The sequence below is a fragment of the Muntiacus reevesi genome, chromosome 8 (genome assembly GCF_963930625.1).
Source record: "Muntiacus reevesi chromosome 8, mMunRee1.1, whole genome shotgun sequence".
NCBI classification, from domain to species: Eukaryota; Metazoa; Chordata; class Mammalia; order Artiodactyla; family Cervidae; genus Muntiacus; species Muntiacus reevesi.
The window spans coordinates 5,425,340-5,445,099 of NC_089256.1; the positions used below are offsets into that span (position 1 = coordinate 5,425,340).

At 39.9% G+C, this 19,760-nt stretch overlaps 1 protein-coding gene across 1 annotated transcript in view; it reads left to right on the forward strand.

Annotated features, from left to right (window-relative positions):
* Positions 1 to 278: 278 nt before the first annotated feature.
* Positions 279 to 19,760, forward strand: part of SLC9A9 (solute carrier family 9 member A9) — a 640,527-nt gene continuing 621,045 nt past the window's right edge. The window contains exons 1-2 of the mRNA XM_065942379.1: positions 279 to 602; positions 18,622 to 18,824. Coding sequence (XP_065798451.1) covers positions 428 to 602; positions 18,622 to 18,824 — 378 coding nt within the window. The 5' untranslated portion in view covers positions 279 to 427. The remainder of the gene's footprint in view (positions 603 to 18,621; positions 18,825 to 19,760) is intronic.

The following is a 19,760-nucleotide window of genomic DNA, read 5'->3' on the forward strand; positions in this document are numbered from 1 at the left end:
TTGAACTTAGAAAATATTGTTGATGTAAGATGATCTGTTTTATTATTAATCTACAATTCACCAGTTACGCAGCTTAAGAAGACTTGCTAAATGATAAGATCATGATTCAAGATCTCAGAACGACTGCTAGCAGGTTTGTCCGATATGAAAGTTAATTTCATGGAATGAATCATTTAAAGACAGTAAGAGTCGATGATGAAACCACTCTCTGGAGTTTGAAAAGAGACGGGGCTGCTTTAAGAGAGAAACAGGAAGTTGTAACTAGAAGCCATCTGAATACTAAGCCAAGGCAGAATGCTCATGAAGTAGCAATTTAAGTGGCAGTGTTTTTCCTGAAATCCTCAGGCAGCCAGACCGTCTTAGGCAAATCTTGATAAAATAGTCCTTGTCCAGGTTTTTATCTAAGGAATCCTGAGAAGATTGAAGAATGGAGAGAAAGCAAAGGTTCATGTCAGAGACGGATGAGTATCAGTTTCAACATCAGGGAGCCGTGGAGCTGCTTGTCTTTAATTTTTTGCTCATCCTTACCATTTTAACAATCTGGCTATTTAAAAATCATCGATTTCGCTTCTTGCATGAAACCGGGGGAGCAATGGTGTACGGTGAGTGCAGAAATTGTAGGGTTGATGTAAAACTTGTTGCTTGGGCGTAATTAGAGACGTGCTCAGATGGCAAAGTACCAGCACTGGAGAAAATGTGCTGATTGAAATGTCATTAACTTGATGAAAGGTGCTGCAGCATAATGAATGCTCATCTCTTTCCAGATAAGCTGCTGAAATTTGCCTTGTCACAAAAGTAAATGCCACAGTCATGTTCTCACGAGGCACATAATGCGAGTCTGTTGACAGATGTGGGTCCATTGTCATGTGGGAAGTCAAGCCGGGCTAGTTGTTTGTTTTTGTAATGATAGATATTGGGAAGTGATGGCTCTGCAGTCACAAAGAGCAAGCAGCCTTCTCTCTCTGGAGGGGCTGATGAGCATTATAAAGTTCTAGAAATAACAGCACTTAGACATGTATTGAGAAAATCTTCTTACAGCACCAAGTTTCAAGAAGAAAACTTGCAGAAATGTACGTATTCCTCCCCTTCTATTGAAGCAATTTTGTTCAAATCTACTTAAATTATATGAGTGTGTTTTATTTTCTTATAATACCAAGAGTTTCTTTATGCAGTGCTCTTCATTTCTTAGCCTGATTTCATACTTTCTAATTAACAATTATTAGTATTGCTTGCTAAGTATCTTCTTTTTTGGAGGTACGGACAAGGTGTGGAAAAACATTTAACCTTTAAACTCCCGAGGTATTGCTCTTTCTGTGCAATTTACCATATCATTCCTTTCAGAAAGTTTATTAAAACGTGACAGACATTATCCAGTCTGTATTCTCATCTTTTAAAGTAAAGTGTATGACACTGGTAGTTTTAAAACTGATTTGGTTTATGAAATAGTTTTCTGTACCACTCTTATCTCTGCCTGATAATGGATAGGAAATTTGAACACAATGGAAATGGCTGAGATATTGTTATAATTCATAAAAGAATATACTTTTATATTTCACTTCCCTTATTTTGGAAGTTCTGAAGCCTTTTACACTCCTGAGTTTCAGGGAACAGGATCAGTGCACATTTTATATGCTAACCATGTGATGTCCTGATAATAACAATATACAGTCATGATTTGAGACCATGAGAAACCCTATGCCTTAACTGGATCCAACTGTGAGATATTTGAGCTAAGTAGTTTTAGGCTAAGCAGAGTAATTTCTTTCAGGAGACTGATGTGCTGGTCCATTCAGAGAACAGTTAAGTTCTTTCCATCGAGGGTCTTAAAGCACACACAAACTCTCATTTGAGGAGAAAAAACTCACAATCAGGTTTAAGAGAAATAGTCAAAGAAAGTGATACCACCAGATGTAAAGCCCTGGGTGCCAGTCACTGCCCTCCTCCATCATCACTGGACCAGGCTTTCTCCTGACTTGTCTAATAAATAATCAATGAGGATGTGGGATGTAATCTGAGAAGTTAGAAACAGTGTAATTCCTAGCATTAAATTATAGGGCAATTTATAGTTTAGAAAAACAGCACAGGTTTTAAAATAACAAACCTTTATTAGAGGGAAGGATTTCTTCACAGTCCTGAATTTGATTGACCATGACTCATTTACCAATTAAAGTTTATCTATGATGGAGATACTGTTTTGTAAAAGTTTTGATTAAATTTGGTGACCTATTAAAATTCAACATACTTTGTACTCACAACACATAAATGTAACTTTTACTTTGGAACATGAAAATTCCCAGGTTAACTTTAATACTTAAACAACTCCATGAAGTACTTTTAAGTTATGGTTAAAGTCAGAAAATATTAGCACATTTACTGCGTAGCACAGGAAGCCATGTTCACTATTTTTTAAAATGCTCTCCTGGAAAAGAATTGAAAAAAAAGTATATATACAAATCACTTTGCTGTACATCTGAAACTACCAATATTTCAAATCAGATGTAGTTTAATAAAAAGAATAATTAGCACATTGAACATTAGCTGAGATAGCATTTCTCTTAATTGCTATTCCTAAGACAGTTGAAGCTTAAGGTTTGTGTGGGATTAAATTGAGCTGTCTGATTTCTGTCCTTCTTTTATAAAATTTTTTATGCAAAAGTTATTGAAAGCAAGTTCTGAAACAGTGCAATGTATAAGGATTATAAAAATTATGGAGACATGCACATATATGTATAACTATTCCATTACTAGAAATTTTAGTATCCTTGAGTTATCTTGAACTGTATAAATCAATGAAAAGACTTTTATTTTAGTGTTGCTTAATTTTTTTGTTGTTGACATAGAATTATAATTGTTGGAATTCAAGGAGATCTTAGAGGTTATTTTCTCTAGCTGCCTCATTATATAGAGGAAGAAGCTAAATCTCAAAGAAGTGAACTCCCCTCAAACTGAATAGCCCCTCATAACAGCATCCTTGTGCTTTTATTTACTCAAAAGAGCTTTCATTGATATCCCTGAAAATAGTCCATATGGATAGCATTGGTGATATCTCAGTGTTCTTTTTCAGTGATGATATAAATGTTATATGTAAAATAATTCATATGCAGTTTCTCTCAATGATGTAATAAAATCATTTGAATCTACAACAGAGAAACAAGATGGGACATTCTGACAAACTTTTTTAAATGGTAAGGGGAAAGGAGACACCAAGTGAATGAATCTCCAAGTAGCTACAAATGAACTTGAACTTCATACATTGGGAAGAAGTCAGAGATTATAAGTTCAGTATCTTCATCTCATAGATTAGGAAATGAAGACTTAGAGATGTGAAAGTCATGAAACTAGCCGATACACCTGTAGTTGTAACCAACCTATGACTTGGTCACATACTCATGTAACTGAGCTAATAGGCCTCGATCTCTTTTAAGAGATGCTGAAGATGCTTTAACATAAATTATTTCAATGATTGTCCTAGAGAGAGGATGTATCTGTGAGATCCAGATGCATCCTCATATTGTTTATGCTTTCAACATTAGTCAGAGAGATTCTATTTTCCAGGAAGTCCAAAAGAATGAAATTTCAGAGTAAGACCATATAAGCCCTTCATCGTCAGAGGATGGAGACTGTGGTTCTTGCTAGAGTCCTGTCAGAGGCATGGTGATAATCAATGTGGGAGAAAAGAAACAAAACTATGGTTGAAATCAACTGTGAACTTTTTTTTTTTTTTTTGGGCTATTCAGGGTCTTGGGGCTCTTGTTGCATGCAGGCTTTCTCTAGTTGCTGCAAGCAGGGCCACTCTAGTACGAGGGCTTCTCATTGTGGTGGCTTCTCTTGTTGCAGAGCACAGACTCTAGAGTGTATGCATTTCAGTAGTTGTGGCACCCAGGATTAGTTGCCCCACAGCATATGGGATCTGCCTGGACCAGGGATCAAATCTGTGTCCCTTGCATTGGCAGGCAGGCTCTTCACTACTGGACCACCTGAGAAGTCCCCACATTGAACTTTTAAAGGTTTTTTTGTCTTAGATAAACACTTGAGAGTAAACTTTACTTTAGTTATCTCCATCTTTCAGACAGATACACTTTTAATGAAACACCTAAGATTGCTTGGTCCTGTATCTGATGCTTATCAATGAATTTGACCAGCAGTTCCCCTACTGGACTGAGTAGTGCTCTTACTCTCATCAACTTTCTGTATAATGTGCCATTTTCCTCTGTGTCAAGAATCATAAATATTTTCTAAGGCATGGGATTTCCTGTAATACTTTAGCCCAGCCAGCATTTTACCTTTCTGCTGGCATTCCAGTGATATGTGTCTGTTATCTTTTAGAAAACACAATAGATGTTGATTCATTTTATCTGTATATTGTTGTTGTTCAGTTTCTCAGTTGTGTCTGACTCTTTGTAACCCCATGGACTGCAGCACACCAAGCTTGCTTATCCTTCACTATCTCCTGGAGTTTGCTAAAAGTCAAGTCCACTGAGTCGGTGATGCCATCCAGCCATCTCATCCTCTGTTGTCCTCTTCTCCTGCCCTCAGTCTTCCCAAGCATCAGGAAATGAGTCACCTCTTGGCATCAGGTGGCCAAAGTGTTGGAGTTTCAACTTCAGCATCAGTTCTTCCAATGAATATTCAGGACTGATCTCCTTTAGGATGGACTGGTTGGATCTCCTTGCAGTCCAAGGGACTCTCAAGAGTTTTCTCCAACACCACAGTTTAAAAACATCAATTCTTCAGTGCTCAGCTTTCTTTATAGTTCAACTCTCACATCCACACATGACCACTGGAAAAACCATAGCCTTGACTAGATGGACTTTGTTGGCAAAGTAATGTCTCTGCTTTTTAATATGCTGTACAGGTTGGTTATAACTTTTCTTCCAAGGCATAAGCATCTTTTAATTTCATGGCTGCAGTCACCATCTGCAGTGATTTTGAAACACAGAAAAATAAAGTCTGCCACTGTTTTCACTGTTTCCCCATCTATTTGCCATGAAGTGATGGGACCGGATGCCATGATCTTAGTTTTCTGAATGTTGAGCTTTAAGCCAACTTTTTCACTCTCCTCTTTCACTTTCATCAAGAGGTTCTTTAGTTCTTCACTTTCTGCCATAAGGGTGGTGTCATCTCCATATCTGAGGTCGTTGATATTTCTCTTGGAATCTTGATTCCAGCTTGTGCTTCATCCAGCCCAGGATTTCTCATGATTTATTCTGCATGTAAGTTAAATAAGCATGGTGACAATATACAGACTTGGCCTACTCCTTTTCCTATTTGGAACCAGTCTGTTGTTCCATGTCTGGTTCTAGCTGTTCAAGGGTCCTAGGATGCTTTTAAAAATTAGTGGTAATATTTTAACAATATTTTTGCTTCACTGATAACAATGGTTGGTAATTATGTCTCATGATATTCTACAATTCTCATTATTTCAAAATTGAAGGATTAAAATCCATAACTGGTTTAAAGTATAAGCCATGATGATATTTGTTTAAATTGGACTAAAAGCTTAGAAGACTATTAATGGTCAAATATTGATTGGCAGCAGATGGTGCACTTAGCACTGCTCACTTAGGGCCCTGTATCCCCTGCTCATTGTTCGTAAAAGAAAAATTGCTTCTTGTTCTCTGATAGCATTAATGGTTCCATTATACATCACTGGCAGCTCACTTACTTTGTAGGACATTCCTAATTTCATGCATTTGAGGGGTGGGATCTGAACTTAGTGAAAAAATAGTTTAAACCTCTTAGAATTCTGCCTTTGATTTCATGGCCTTACAATATAAGAAACAGTTTCTAAATGCATATGGAAATCTTGTTCATTGTTTAGTGGGCTGAAGGGAAAAATTAAGCCACAAAATTTAGATTTTGAATTAATTAAAGTATATTAAACTATTGAGCTGCTCAGGTGGCTCAGTGGTAAAGAACCCACCCATGAAACAAGAGACACAGGGCCGCCCATCCCTGAGTTGGGAAGATCCCCTGGAGAGGGAAATAACAGCCCAATCTAGTATTCTTGCCTGGAGAATCCCAAGGACAGAGGAGCTTGGCGGGCTACATTCCATGGGGTTGCAAAGAGTCGGACATGACCAAGTGACTAAACAACAGCAACATATTAAACTACTGATCTATGTTCCTCTAAAAAGGCATTTAGCAGTTTAATAGGTCCCCTTGAGTTCACTCGACATCCTGTTTCTCAAGATTTAAAGAAAATATAGTTCATAGTCAATCACTAAGATTTTAAAAACTATCTTTCTTCAAAAATCACAAGGCATTCATTTTATCCCGGCACTGCTTGGAGATTCCTCAGGATAAGACTGGGTTATTGGACATGGTGTGGCTGTCCCCTACTGATCCAGTTTACTCTGCTCCAGTCCAGCGCTGCCTCCTTGACCTCCAGGCCCGTAAGAGATGTTGACTGCCACTTCATACCCTTCTCCGTGCCTGGAAGCCCTGTCTGAGGCTTTTTCCTTATTCAAATATGGCATGCTTTATGGAGAAAGCATTAGATGCTCTCTTGTGGATTTGAGTTTTTAAATCCTTATGATTTTCCTTCTTTCTTTTTTTTTTCCAGTAGCTAAATGCATTAGTTTGGGCAAGTGACTTAATTTCTAGCCTTACTTTTCCCATCTATAAAATGAGGAAGAAGTGAAATAGATTATCACAAACCTTCCTTTCAGCTGCAAAAGTCCTTCAAGATTCAGGGCAAGGCTGCCTTTTGCCATCAGGCAGCTCAGTTACTCCAACTCATACCAACACCTTTCTTCCCAGAACCAGCCTATAGTGACATCCAGGTCCTTCTCACAGACAGAATTTTAGTTAGTGTTACATTGCCGTTCTTAGTTCTTCCAATCCCTCTCTGATTTCGTATTGTGTGCTCGGTAAATCCTGTTGAATTCCTGTTAGAAAGTTAAAGAGAGAAAGTTATCCTATCAGAACAGTGAGGGCTGGCTGTGGATTTGGGGTTCTGTGGATGCATGTCCTATGAAAGTCAGAGTGGCTCTGGTTTAATCTGAAGGGGTCTGCAGGAAAGGAAATTATGGTTAAGAGCCTAAGGAAGTAAACTTGCTTTCTCCTTTGGTTAAAAAAAAAAAAAAAAGGTTGGTTTTAAGGACGCCAGAGATCAGGGCAAGGTTTTCCATGCTGTAAAGTGTTAGCCAGAGAAAGTTTGAAAAAGTGGAAAAAATCAAACGAAAATTGCTCTATGTATTCTGTATGCTGTGCTCCTGAGTCAGCAGGGTGCTACAGAGGAAGCCCTGAGAGCAAACGACTGTGTTGCCTCAAAGGATCTTGTCTCAGATTCTAAAGGCTAATGAGCGAGCACATCAAGAAAATGAATTTATGATTTAAACTGTTTATGAAGATATTATATGTAGTCAAAATTGAATTAAAATTATATGGTCAGGCAAGTGGGGATATGAAGAACAAACATTTGTTAGAGTCTATTATAAAATTAGTCAGTTCAGTCACTCAGTTGTGTCTGACTCTTTGCGACCCCATGAACCACAGCACACCGGGCCTCCCTGTCCATCACCAACTCCTGGAGTTCACCCGAACCCATGTCCATTGAGTCGGTGATGCCATTCAACCATCTCATCCTCTGTCATCCCCTTCTCCTGCCCTCAATCTTTCCCAGCATCAGGGTCTTTTCAAATGAGTCAGCTCTTCGCATAAGATGGTCAAAGTATTGGAGTTTCAGCTTTAGCATCAGTCCTTCCAGTGAACACCCAGGACTGATCTCCTTTAGGATAGGCTGGTTAGATCTCCTTGCAGTCCAAGTAGCATCAATTCTTCGGCGCTCAGCTTTCTTTATAGTCCAACTCTCACATCCATACATGACCACTGGAAAAACCATACCCTTGACTAAACAGACCTTTGTTGACAAAGTAATATCTCTGCTTTTTAATATGCTATCTAGGTTGGTCATAACTTTCCTTCCAAGGAGTAAGCATCTTTTAATTTCATGACTGCAATCACCATCTGCAGTGATTTTGGAGCCCAGAAAAATAGAGTCAGCCATTGTTTCCACTATTTCCCAATCTATTTGCCATGAAGTAATGGAACCAGATGTCATGATCTTAGTTTTCTGAAAGTTGAGCTTTAAACCAACTTAAAGTTGAGCTTTAAGCCAACTTTTTCACTCTCCTCTTTCACTTTCATCAAGAGGCTCTTTAGTTCTTCTTCACTTTCTGCCATAAGGGTGGTGCCATCTGCATATCTGAGGTTATTGATATTTTTCCCAGCAATCTTGATTCCAGCTTGTATTTCCTCCAGCCCAGCATTTCTCATGATGTGCACTGCATACAAGTTAAATAAGCAGGGTGACAATATATAGCCTTGACGTACTCCTTTTGTTATTTGGAATCAGCCTGTTGTTCCGTGTCCAGTTCTAGCTATTTCTTCCTGATCTGCATACAGGTTTCTCAAGAGGCAGGTCAGGTGGTCTGGTATTCCCATTTCTTTCAGAATTTTCCACAGTTTATTGTGATCCACACAGTCAAAGGCTTTGGCATAGTCAATAAAGCAGAAATAGATGTTTTTCTGGAACTCTCTTGCTTTATTGATAAATAACATATAGTAAAAAACAATAGAACAAATGACAATAATAGCTACCAGAAATGGCATTTGCAGTGTGAACTATGCTCTCATAAGTACTTATACATATATTAACTCATTTAACCCTCACAATCACCATTTTTTAGATGGTGAAACTGAGGCACCCAAAATTAAACAACTTGCCTAATGTCACACATCTACTAGATGCCACAGTTGGGACTCAAGCCTTGGTAGTTTGGCTCCATGAGGTCACAGGGTATCACAAACATGGGTGCATTTGTGCGTATGTGTGTATGTGTGTTACAGGGAGAGATATTATCTTTTTTTTTAAGTTACAGATGCTGAAACCAACATTCGGAGACATGCTGTGATTTGCTGGTAACCACCAGGGCTGAACTTCAAACTCAGGACCATAAAACCCATGTTCTTTTTCCTGTATCTCACATTTAGTCCTAGGAGGGTTGCTGTTATTCAGTTAAATGTCTACTCTGTGCCAGGTGATAGTAGATTAGAAAATTTATAGAAGTAAGACAGAAATGAGAGATCTAACTTTATACTAACCCTCATTGCTAATCATCACTGTATCCGTGCAGAATAGGCCTGAGGACCTTCAGTTTGTACGTTATGAAACAGAAAGTCAAAAAATTCACAACTATGGCCAAGGTTTACCACAATAATTGGCAAGAACACCATTTTTGGAAGCTAGTGCTCTCAAATTCTGGCCATAGTTGACTACTCATTGAAGTCTTCTGATATTTAACTCTCCCATGAAGTCAGGAGTGGGGAGAATTAGGGGAAGGAAGGTATTAAGTTTTCTTTTTTACCTTGAGGCCTCAGAAACAGTATACTGTCCATAGCAAAAAGCCCAGGATGGGAAACGGATGATAAATCACTTCAGTCATGTCCGACTCTTCGTCACCCTATGGACTGTAGCCCACCAGGCTCCTCTGTCTGTGGGATTTTCCAGACAAGAATACTGGAGTGGGTTGCCATGCCCTCCTTCAGGGGATCAGCCCAGGGATTTAACCCATATCTCTTAACTTCTCCTGCATTGGTAGTTGGGTTCTTTACCACAAGCATGGAAAAGACAGTGGGAGCAACATTATGAAAGCACATCTATGCCAAGTTGCTGGGTTGCAATGTCCCAGGGAGAGTGATAAGGCTGACCAAGAAGCACCTGCCCCAGCATGAGGGTAGATGCTGTTGCAGGTAGGTGGTCCACAGTTATTCTGGCTTTAAATGCCTGTGGTTGTTGGGATGGGTGGGGAAGGTCCTCCATATGTATTATTTAGTGTGGAGTGTGCAAAGTAGGCTTTCATAATATGTTAAGTTAATTGAATTAAATTTTTGGAAGAGACTGAAGATAAAATTGATTATACCTCTGGACTCGCCAAGCCTGATGAAACCAATGTGCATGAACCTGAGGTGGCATGGATATTGATAGAGTTCTATGATTGTGATGCCACTCATACTGGTAGAAACTGTTGTCTTACAGGACAGTGCTTGTTACAGTAGGGTCCCAGGACCAGCAGCATCAGCATTATCCGAAAACTCATTAGAAATGCTTATATGTGGGCTCCAGCCCAGACTTATTGGGTCAAAAATTTGGGGTAGAATCCAGGAAAGCAATTTTTCAACAGATCTCCTAGAGAGTTCTGATGCGCCAAAGTATAAATACTTCATGTAGCTCCTAGTTTTGTGTCTTTTGTTTTCTTTTATATTTTTTTATTTCTCACTTCATTACCCTATTGTGACAAGAAAGGGAGTCTGGGAGACAATCTCCATGTATTGGAGAGTCCCTTCCTCTTTCACTATCTATAATACTTTGTGAAATTTCCACTTGTGGTCTGAGAAGAAAAAGAGACTCTTTTGTGTAAACATTATAAAGTAAGAAATTATTTTGTTTTAGTCAGTATGTATCTAGTTTGATATCTCTTATTCTCTTATTTCTTCTGTAAACTTGCTAAGCTGACTTCATGGAAGCATGTTAGCTCTGTATAAGCTGGTGTCTGAGATAGTTTCTAGAGAAAAGTTACCTATAGTTCTGTGTGAGGAATCCAGAGTGCTATGAAATGTGTGTGTTATGTGTTTGTGTGTTTGTGTATGTGGTGTACAGGAGTGTGTGCATGTGTGTGTTTGATATACACCAAGGAAGGAAGTGCGCATTGGACAGCCTACCGTGAAAGAAGATCTCATGGTTGGGGCTCTGTCATTTTCCATATGGCTCTAACCTGTGAGGAGATAGAACTTTGAATGGATGAGGCATCCCAAGGTGGAACAGCTTCATGGGGACTACTTTCCCACCTCAGGATATCATGGGATACTGTTGCTGGCAGATGCCCCAGACAGACCTGTTCTGAAATCCTATGGGATGCTTTTCCTCAGCAAAACAAGTTGATAATGAGCCAGCACAAAGCAATAAATTATGTCCCTTTTAGCAACACCCACACTTTCTTTTAGTCCTTTGAATTTAGGAGGTTGGTGGGAGGGCCGAGAGAGAACAAAAGCCCTAAATAACAGAAGGCATTGTGTATTTTTACTTTTGGTCTTATCCCTGACTAATCTTAGTGTAAAATTAAACTGCTAAAGGAAAAATGTTAGGGAATGCATTTAGCATTTGAAACTCAAACCCACATCATCTCTCTAAGTCAGTGTTCTGACAAAGACTTTGATAAGATGGTTCAGTTCAGTTCAGTCGCTCAGTCGTGTCTGACTCTTTGTGACTCCAAGAATCACAGCATGCTAGGCCTCCCTGTCCATCACAGATGGTAGAGGTGGATAAATACCAAACAAACAGTTAAAAATTATGGAGATGCCATGTAATGTCTAATATTTGTGAATAGTATCTTACAGTTAAATGGTATCTACTGATTTGACTGCCTTAGAATGTTGATCACATCCTTTCCTTCTTCATCTCCACACTTGGATCCCTAGTTTATACATATTTGTTTTAATCTGAGTGACTGAAATAACATCTTACATTCCCTGCCTTAAAGAGTCTCCTGCTGTTTAAAAAAAAAAAAAAAGTCTTAAGATTGGTAAAGAACACTCTTCCTTGGGCTTTATTTTATTCCTGTCATCTTGAAATTCCTCTACTCAAATTCCTTTGCTAAATTCTTTTTCACATAAATATATACTAATTCTGATGTTAACTTCCTCTGCAGTTGCCCACTGTATCTCATTTCTCTTTTCTCTCTTTGGATAATTGTCTCCAAATGCTCTTTCCTCTGCTCCAAAAGAGAGCAAATCTGCCTCCCCCAAAGGGGCTTAGCCTGCCCTTCCTCAGGATCCTCTTGGCAACCATCTCTCCTTCTTGACCAACCTCTGTTTCTCAGTTGTGCTGGGGCCCTTGGTCTCAGGTGCCTTAGTGGGCCACCCCAAATGCTCCAGGGTCCTGATTAGGACCCTGCTCATTGATTTCCATGGGCTTCTCCCTAAAAAAGTCCACACCCTCTTCTCTACCTGGCAAACCCTATGCATCCTTAAGAACCTTCTCTGTAAGGCCTTCCTTAACGTTTTCATGGGGCAGAGTTAGGGTTCCTGGGGACTTTTATAGTCACTTAAAAATTATGTCTGTTAGCATGTATTCAGTTGTATAGTCACAGAAATCCTGACTCAAACATGTTTAAGCAGTGTGATCATTTATTATTTCACACAGCTGAAGTCTAGAGAAGAGTAATCTTCAGGGCTGGTTGACTCAGCAGCCTGCTATTGTTTTCAAGGATCCAGGTTCTTTACTCTGCTATTCCTAGCACTGACTTCAATGTCAGAGTGAGGGTGAGGTGGACATGGCAGTTTCTACTGTCCTAACCAAGCCCGATAATAGTCTGAGAAAGAAGACAACTCATCTCTCTTCTGCCTCTCTCTTAGGATGACAAAACTTTTCTAGGAAGCCTCCTAGCAAGCTTCCCTTCACATATTACTGACTGGAATAGAGTCATATGCCTTCTAGTACCAGTGGCTCAGATGGACAAGTATCCCGGTGCAATGCAGGTGATCTCCAGGTTCAATCCCTGGGTTAGGAAGCTCCTCTAGAGAAGGAAATAGCTACCCACCCCAGTATTCTTGCCTGGAGAATCCCATGGGCAGAGGCGCCTGGGGGGGGATCATCCATGGAATCGCAAAGAGTCAGACATGACTGAGCTACTAACACAGTTTCCATGGTGGCTCAGCAGTAAAGAATCTGCCTGCAGCGCAGGAGATGTAGGTCTGATTCCTGGGTTGGAAAGATCCCCCAGATGAGGAAATGGCAACCCACTCCAGTATTCTTGCTAGGTAAATTCCACAGCCAGAGGAATCTGGCAGGCTACAATCCATAGAATCACAAAGAGTTGGACACAACTGAGCAACTGAACACATATTGAATGGAAACACCGATGGAACTGAGAGAGAGGTCAGCTCACCCTGAGCATGTGTGGGGAGGAATGGTCAGTTGAACAAATCAGGGTTTTATTGAGATAAAAGGGAGATGGATATGAGTTGTCAGTCAACAATATCTGATACTCTTATCAAGTTGAAATATCATATTATACACCTTAAGGATTCATCTTTTTTTTGTAGGGGACAATACTTCATTTATCTAGATTATTCTTAGAAGTCACTCAGTGCATAGAATGAAAGAAATATAAAACTCGATTCTTCTTCAGCCTTCATGTATTAACTGCATTTTCTTTAGGTTCCTAAATTCTCTCCAATGTCTTATGGTATTTAAATATACCTGTGTAGTCATCTGATTATCAGATGCATGTGTATGGTTGGGCTTGTTGCTTCGTGTGACTACAGAGAAGCACCACCCCTACAGAGCAAGAATCTGAAGGGAGCCTGCGGTGTGTGCCATGTGGGTCCCAGGCAGTGTGTGTGACAGCGTGTGAACACAGCCATTGGTCTGAGCGTAGCCAAAGAGGTTTCAACATGTGGTGTTTTCAAAACCATTCTGTAATCCATTCCATTATGTATATATATATATAACCATTATATGCCAAAGTAAATCCCCATCCATATTTCTCTCAGAAAACACCCTTTAAGAGGACATTTCAGCATCATGCAGAATGACTGTCAGTAAGGTGCAGGGGGACTGGTTATGAAATGCAGGCTTAATATAAGAAGACACTTAGGAAACGCCTGTTGTACCTTCTTCTTACCAGAAATTAGGATCACAGGACTGGGCAGAAGATAGGATTAAAATATCTTAATATTGTATGATCAGAGCCATATTTTGTTCAATTTTATAACTCCTACAAGTCCTAGAGCAATGCCTGTCATGTCTATAGCATGAAAGCAGAAGGAGGGAAGAAGGGAGTGGGGTTTTCTCATATTTTCAATGTGAAGAGTGGAGAGTCAGTTCAGAGAGATGAAGCTCACATTTCTAAATACTTCTCATTTTGAGTGCTCGTGAGGCTCTTTTTTTTCCTTCCCTCTTTTCTTCTCCCACAAACATCACCATGTCCACTGTATGTCAGGCATCTGCTATGAGAATTATACCACAGGCGAGCTCTGTAAGGATGGGAACATCACAGCATTTGGTATGATGCTCCTCACATGTGACATTTTAAAATGCTGGTCCCTGACTGACTACATAAACTCAAAGGATCCTTTTCATCTTGAATCCAAGGGAGTTTGTTAACTTGGAGAAAGTTGGGTTGTAACTGCCTAAAGTGTTTGGCATTTCGAGAGGAAAAAAAAAGAGATGAGAAATAGCACAGCTTCTGCCCTAAACTGTCTCCTTGTCTAGTGGTGACAAAGCCGAAGTCTGCTTAGCAATGCTGAACAATATATGTCTTTATATAAAATTGGGTCCAAGAGTGTGTGATTCAAACTGTAAGTATTCAAAGATTAGGAAACTTATTACAGGCCACATCAGATCCCAGGTCTCCCCGCTGGGACTTGGGATGATCTTTGCAGGACTGTGAGTACTTTAGGGATGAGGACTGTTGTCCAGCTCTGACTTGGGGGTTTGTATGCTGCTGGAGCGAGGCCAGGGCTCACTTGAGGACAGGTTCCCACCTCTGTCACTCTAGTCACCTTGAAGCTCAGACTTGTAGACCCAGGGGATACATTTGGACTAGAGTTTCTGCTTGAAGAAGGTAATGCCACCAGCCTGCCAGGTGACAGAGCTCAGCAAAGTGTCATGCTTGTGAGGATTAACCTGGGACCAGGGCTTTGTGCACATGTGTTGGTGATATAACTTGCTGGGAGAGGCTGCCTTCTTTTCTCCCTGGGCAGGTAGGGTCAGCTTCATGACTTAAGCAAAGAGAGTGCTGGTTTGTTATTTATAAGTCAAGGTAGATAGTCTCCTCTTTCCTTCTTCTGCATACAGGTGGCCGATACTTTCTTTATCCTGTATCTTTGTGGGGGTGTAAAAAGGATCCCCGTTCATTAGCATTTTCTTCTTATTAGCAATCCTTCTTTATCTGTCACCTACTTTCTTATAATACTGGGCAGGAGTGCATTCACTCAAGACACCACATTTGTGTCAGCATAAACTAAAGCTGTAAGTGGCTGTCAAAAGCATTGTGAAGCTCTGTGAGTAGGTAGTCTGGCCTCCAACATTAAGGATTTTCTAGCTGCTGCTACTGCACACAGATGGGTGGATGTGTTTGTTAACCAAGTTCATAGTGAAACTGAAGCTCCCCCACTGGTCCTTATCCTAGGCTAAGATGACTCCTCTCAACCCTTGGGGTGGAGGAGAAGGAGGGCCAGGGTCTTTTGTTTAGTGTGTTAAGTCTTCCAAGAAGCAGATGCTGGAAAGAGATTAGTTGTACAAAAGATTTATTAGCGGAAATTCCTTCGAGGAAAAATGGGGAGGGAGACTGAGGATGCTGGGCCAGCTGTCAGGCCTCGGTGCAGCCCCATCCATCTCCTGTGGAGACAGGGCAGGACAGGAGGCTGGGGAGGAAAAGGTTTAAGCTTCAGTGCAGTTTTCAAAAAGGTTTGACAAGGCTCTTACAGAGTCTTTGAGCCCTGGTGGCCCTTCAGAGGCCTGCTCAGTGCCCCTGATGAGATGGGTCGTTGGCTGATTCCTTAAGTTCCTCCAGTGAGCCTCTTCCCAAAGGCTGGACCCCGTGATGGCACAGAGCGCCGGGCACGGCCATTTAGGTTTTGATTCACTGTATGAATTTAACCACAGAAACCCAGGTACTGAGCACTTGGTATTATGACAAATACTTGTTTTCCCTGCTTAGGAAAGAATGATGGACACTTCATGTTTACTCCCTGTTATTGCACCGAAAGCACATTGCAAAAATAAAACGACTCACCTTTTGGGAATTTCAGACCTTATCAACAATATAGTTTCTCTCTATTCAGGTGCACATAGTATCTTGTTTCCCTTCTATATATTCCACTAAGTAGAAAGCTTAAGAGGTCATAGTATCTTTCATGGTACTTGCCAAGTAACATTTAGAGAATAAATTCTCCCTAAGATTTCACTAGAATATTGGAAAAAAATGGTATTCTTACACAGGCATCCTAAACCACGTGCAATGTATATGGTGTGTCTTCCCTTCTCCTTCCTGACTAGTTTTATTACAGTCATTTGACGCTGCGTGTGGAAGGCTGTCCACTGCTCTGTGACGGGTCAAGTGCTCATAGTGGTTACAAATCCATCACTTATTTTTTTTCTTTCTAACAAAAGTTAGCATTAAATATTTCTCACTGTTATGGGGGAGTGGACCAAATAGTCAAGCAGGAATAAGTAAGATAAAAATATTCTTGACAGAAATCTGCTTTCATTCTCACCTCTCACTCTAGTTTTCCACATTATTGCCAGAGTGATGGCTCTTACATGAAAATCTGACTGTTTTACTGTCCTGCCTAAAATCTTACGACAGTTTCATATTACCATTGGGTTAGAAATAAGAACTCCTTAGCAGGACAGAGGAGCCTGTTTATAACCTGGCCCCTGTGGTCCAGTTTCTCTCTCTCTCCCTCTCTTTCTACTTAATCTCTTTTTACTCTACTGCCGGTTTCCTAAATTCATCAGATTTCTTAAGTTCCTTTGTATTTATATGGTATATTGTTAGGTTATCCTAGTGACTGTTAACACAGAAGCACTCACATTTCAGTGAGTACACAAGAGAAGTTAACTTTTCACTCACATAATGGGCCAGTTCAGGTTTTCCTGGTTCATGGATGGCTTTCCCCTACCTGGTGTCTCAGGGACTCAGGCTTCCTCAGTGTCGTGACTCTGTCTACCTATAGTACTGTTTTTTCCCCTCCACATCCATCTGATAGATGGCGAAAGAGAAGGGAGAAAACTCACCTACTTCTTCAGCACTGTGGCACACATCACTTTTGCTTATAATCTATCGGTGAGAACCCATCCAAACTCAAGACAACCAGAAACACAATCTCTGGGTGAGCAGCCACTTCCTGACAACTATTCTACGCACTGATGAATCAAAATCCTAGGGAACGTTTAGTTGTCTCTGCTGTTACTCACGTGCTGCTACCCACATGTGCAGCCTGGATCCCAACTCATTCCCTGATTCAGCTCATCTGGACAAATCTATGTGACCTTTTAAGATTCATCTAAAGCTTTGTATCATTCAAAGGGCTTTGGAGTGTCTCCTCTCTATACTCATATAGCACAGAATCCTTACCAGCTGTCATAGCACATGTCATGTTGTATTATAATTGTTTGCTTATGGATCTTCATTTCACAAACTTCAGCTCCTGTAGGACTGGGAACTGTATTTTTATTTTAAATCTGTAAATGTCTGGCACAAAATATGTACCCAAATATGCACATTCATTTATTTGATGTGTTATTAAATAAATGAAAGGCAATTAGATGACTTGATTCACAGAAGAATGGCAAAACCCCCAGCATTTGATTTTTTTTAAAGAGTAAACTGTGGATTTATCCTAAAACAAATACATCAGTTGTAATTTTAAACTGAGGAATGTGTACACCTCTAAAGTTTCTTTGCTTTTTTTGTTAATAAATCCATAATATTAAGAGAATTCACATTTATCAGATTACCATGAGCATCCTAACAGCTTGTAAACTTAAAAGTCAAAGATTGTCACTTGAGTCCAAGTCTTTATTGTCTGCTATATTGTGTCATTAAAATGTGTTTGGCTGCAGGTAAGGATAAATTTGATTTTAAATAGTTTGAAAAAAATTAGAAAATGTGTTATGTCACGTAATAAGAAATCTAGAATTAGGGTAGGGCTTCCCAAGTGGCACAATGATAAAGAATCCTCCAGCCAATGCAGGAGACACAGGTTCACTCCCTTGATGGGAAAGGTCCCCTAGTGTAGGAAATGGCATCCCACTCTAGTATTCTTGCCTGGGAAATCCCATGAACAGAGGAGCCTGGTGAACTACAGTCCATGGGGTTGCAAAGAGTTGGATATGATTGAGCTCCTGAACACACACTCAGATTAGGCTCCGGGATAGGTTGATCAGGGCTCAGTGAAGTTATTCACGACCTAGGTTCTGTCTATATCTCAGTCCTACCATCCTGGGGGTTTTGACTGCGTCCTTGGACTGTATCCCCTCAGGGTGACAAGATACCTGCCAGCAAATGTGGAGAAACATATTGCCTTGATCATGTCCTGAGGGAGAGAGAGTATAAGAAGACTTGTCCCCTAACCATAGCACATAAGTGCTGCCTATTAGTCTGCTGGGGCTCTCTCAGATATGTGCTGATCTATGGACCAGAAACTTTCTCCAGGGGAATTCCATCTTCTGACTGATTAGATTACTCAGTATCTGTCACAGAGCCAAGGTTTTCTTGAAGCAATTGGATGGAAAAAAGAGGTGGGTAGCTCTTCTCTCCAAAATCTGTGGGTCCATTAGGAAGGGAAAAAGGAGAGGTACTCAGTGCCCATTGCAAATATTGTAAGAATCTAATCTTATCAACTCACAAAGAGTCAGACATGACTTAGTGACTGAACAACAAAAATCTATTGAATTGGTGCCAATGGGCAGGTAAACAATTTTCTAAGTGAGGCAATGATCCTTTCTCCTGCCACCTATATAAGTTCCAAATCATATATTTGAAAGCATGGAGTAATGAACATTTTAGATTACGTTCCTCCAGTACAGTTATTTATTCTTTATTTTAGGTCTCGTAATGGGATTAATTTTACGATATGCTACAGCACCAACTGATATTGAAAGTGGAACTGTATATGATTGTGGAAAACTGGTCTTCAGCCCATCAACTCTTCTGATTAATATCACTGATCAAGTTTATGAATATAAATACAAGAGAGAAATAAGCCAACACAACATCAATCCTCACCAAGGCAATGCTATACTTGAAAAGGTAAGGATTCTTTCTATTTCTGGTCACATATTTGTTTTCCAGTGTAAATAATTGTGTTATATATAAACCACCATAGAGAGTGCATTCACACACATACAGATGCCCCCTTAAACATACTCATGGCGCAATTTCATTTACTAAGTGGTTAATGTCTTGATATGTTCTTATTGTAAGCTCAGTTGTCTGTATATTTCTTCTAGAAGCTGAAAAAGAGTACTTCTTATTATAACTGTTTTGCAAACCACAGTTACATTAGGGAAAAAAAATAATAATTCAGCTGACTCTACCTTTAATGGTACTTGATTCAAGTTTTCACATATGTGTTTTAAGTGTTATTGCATATATATATTGTGGTTGTTGTATATGTTACCAGCTGGCTACTAAGTTTAAAATCTCCCTTAAGTCAAAGGGAAAATGAAGGAGAATGAAGACATTTGCACTTGCAAACCTTGATTTAGAATGGCTGACTTTTAGCTGCCAACGTAAAACACTGGCCCCTTGGCTGTTTATAAATGCACTGACACATAGTCGCTCTCAAGAGATCTTTACTCCCATCTGTTTAGTTAGAGACTCTTAGATTGAAAAAAGAAAAATGTGAAGTTATTCACCTTCTAAAAATGGTTTTATTATTGCAAATGTGTGAACTGCTTCGGTTATTGGAAGAGAAAATTTCTTTTGCTCTCAGGACTCTGGGTTAGAAAACAGGTGAGGCTACCTTTTTGGTGCCTTGTGTGTGGATCAGTCCTTGTAACAAGTGAATTTGTGTTTAATAACACAAGTGCGTGCTAAGAATCAGGATCTTGCATGACTTAGTCTAGCTCCTTTTGTGTCAGAGCTGAGAACTTCCTTGAAATTATGGAAGTGCATTTTACCACTTTTATTCCATACAGATTTAGTTTTCTTTTAAAATACACTTTTTTCCCCCTCCATTTTGAG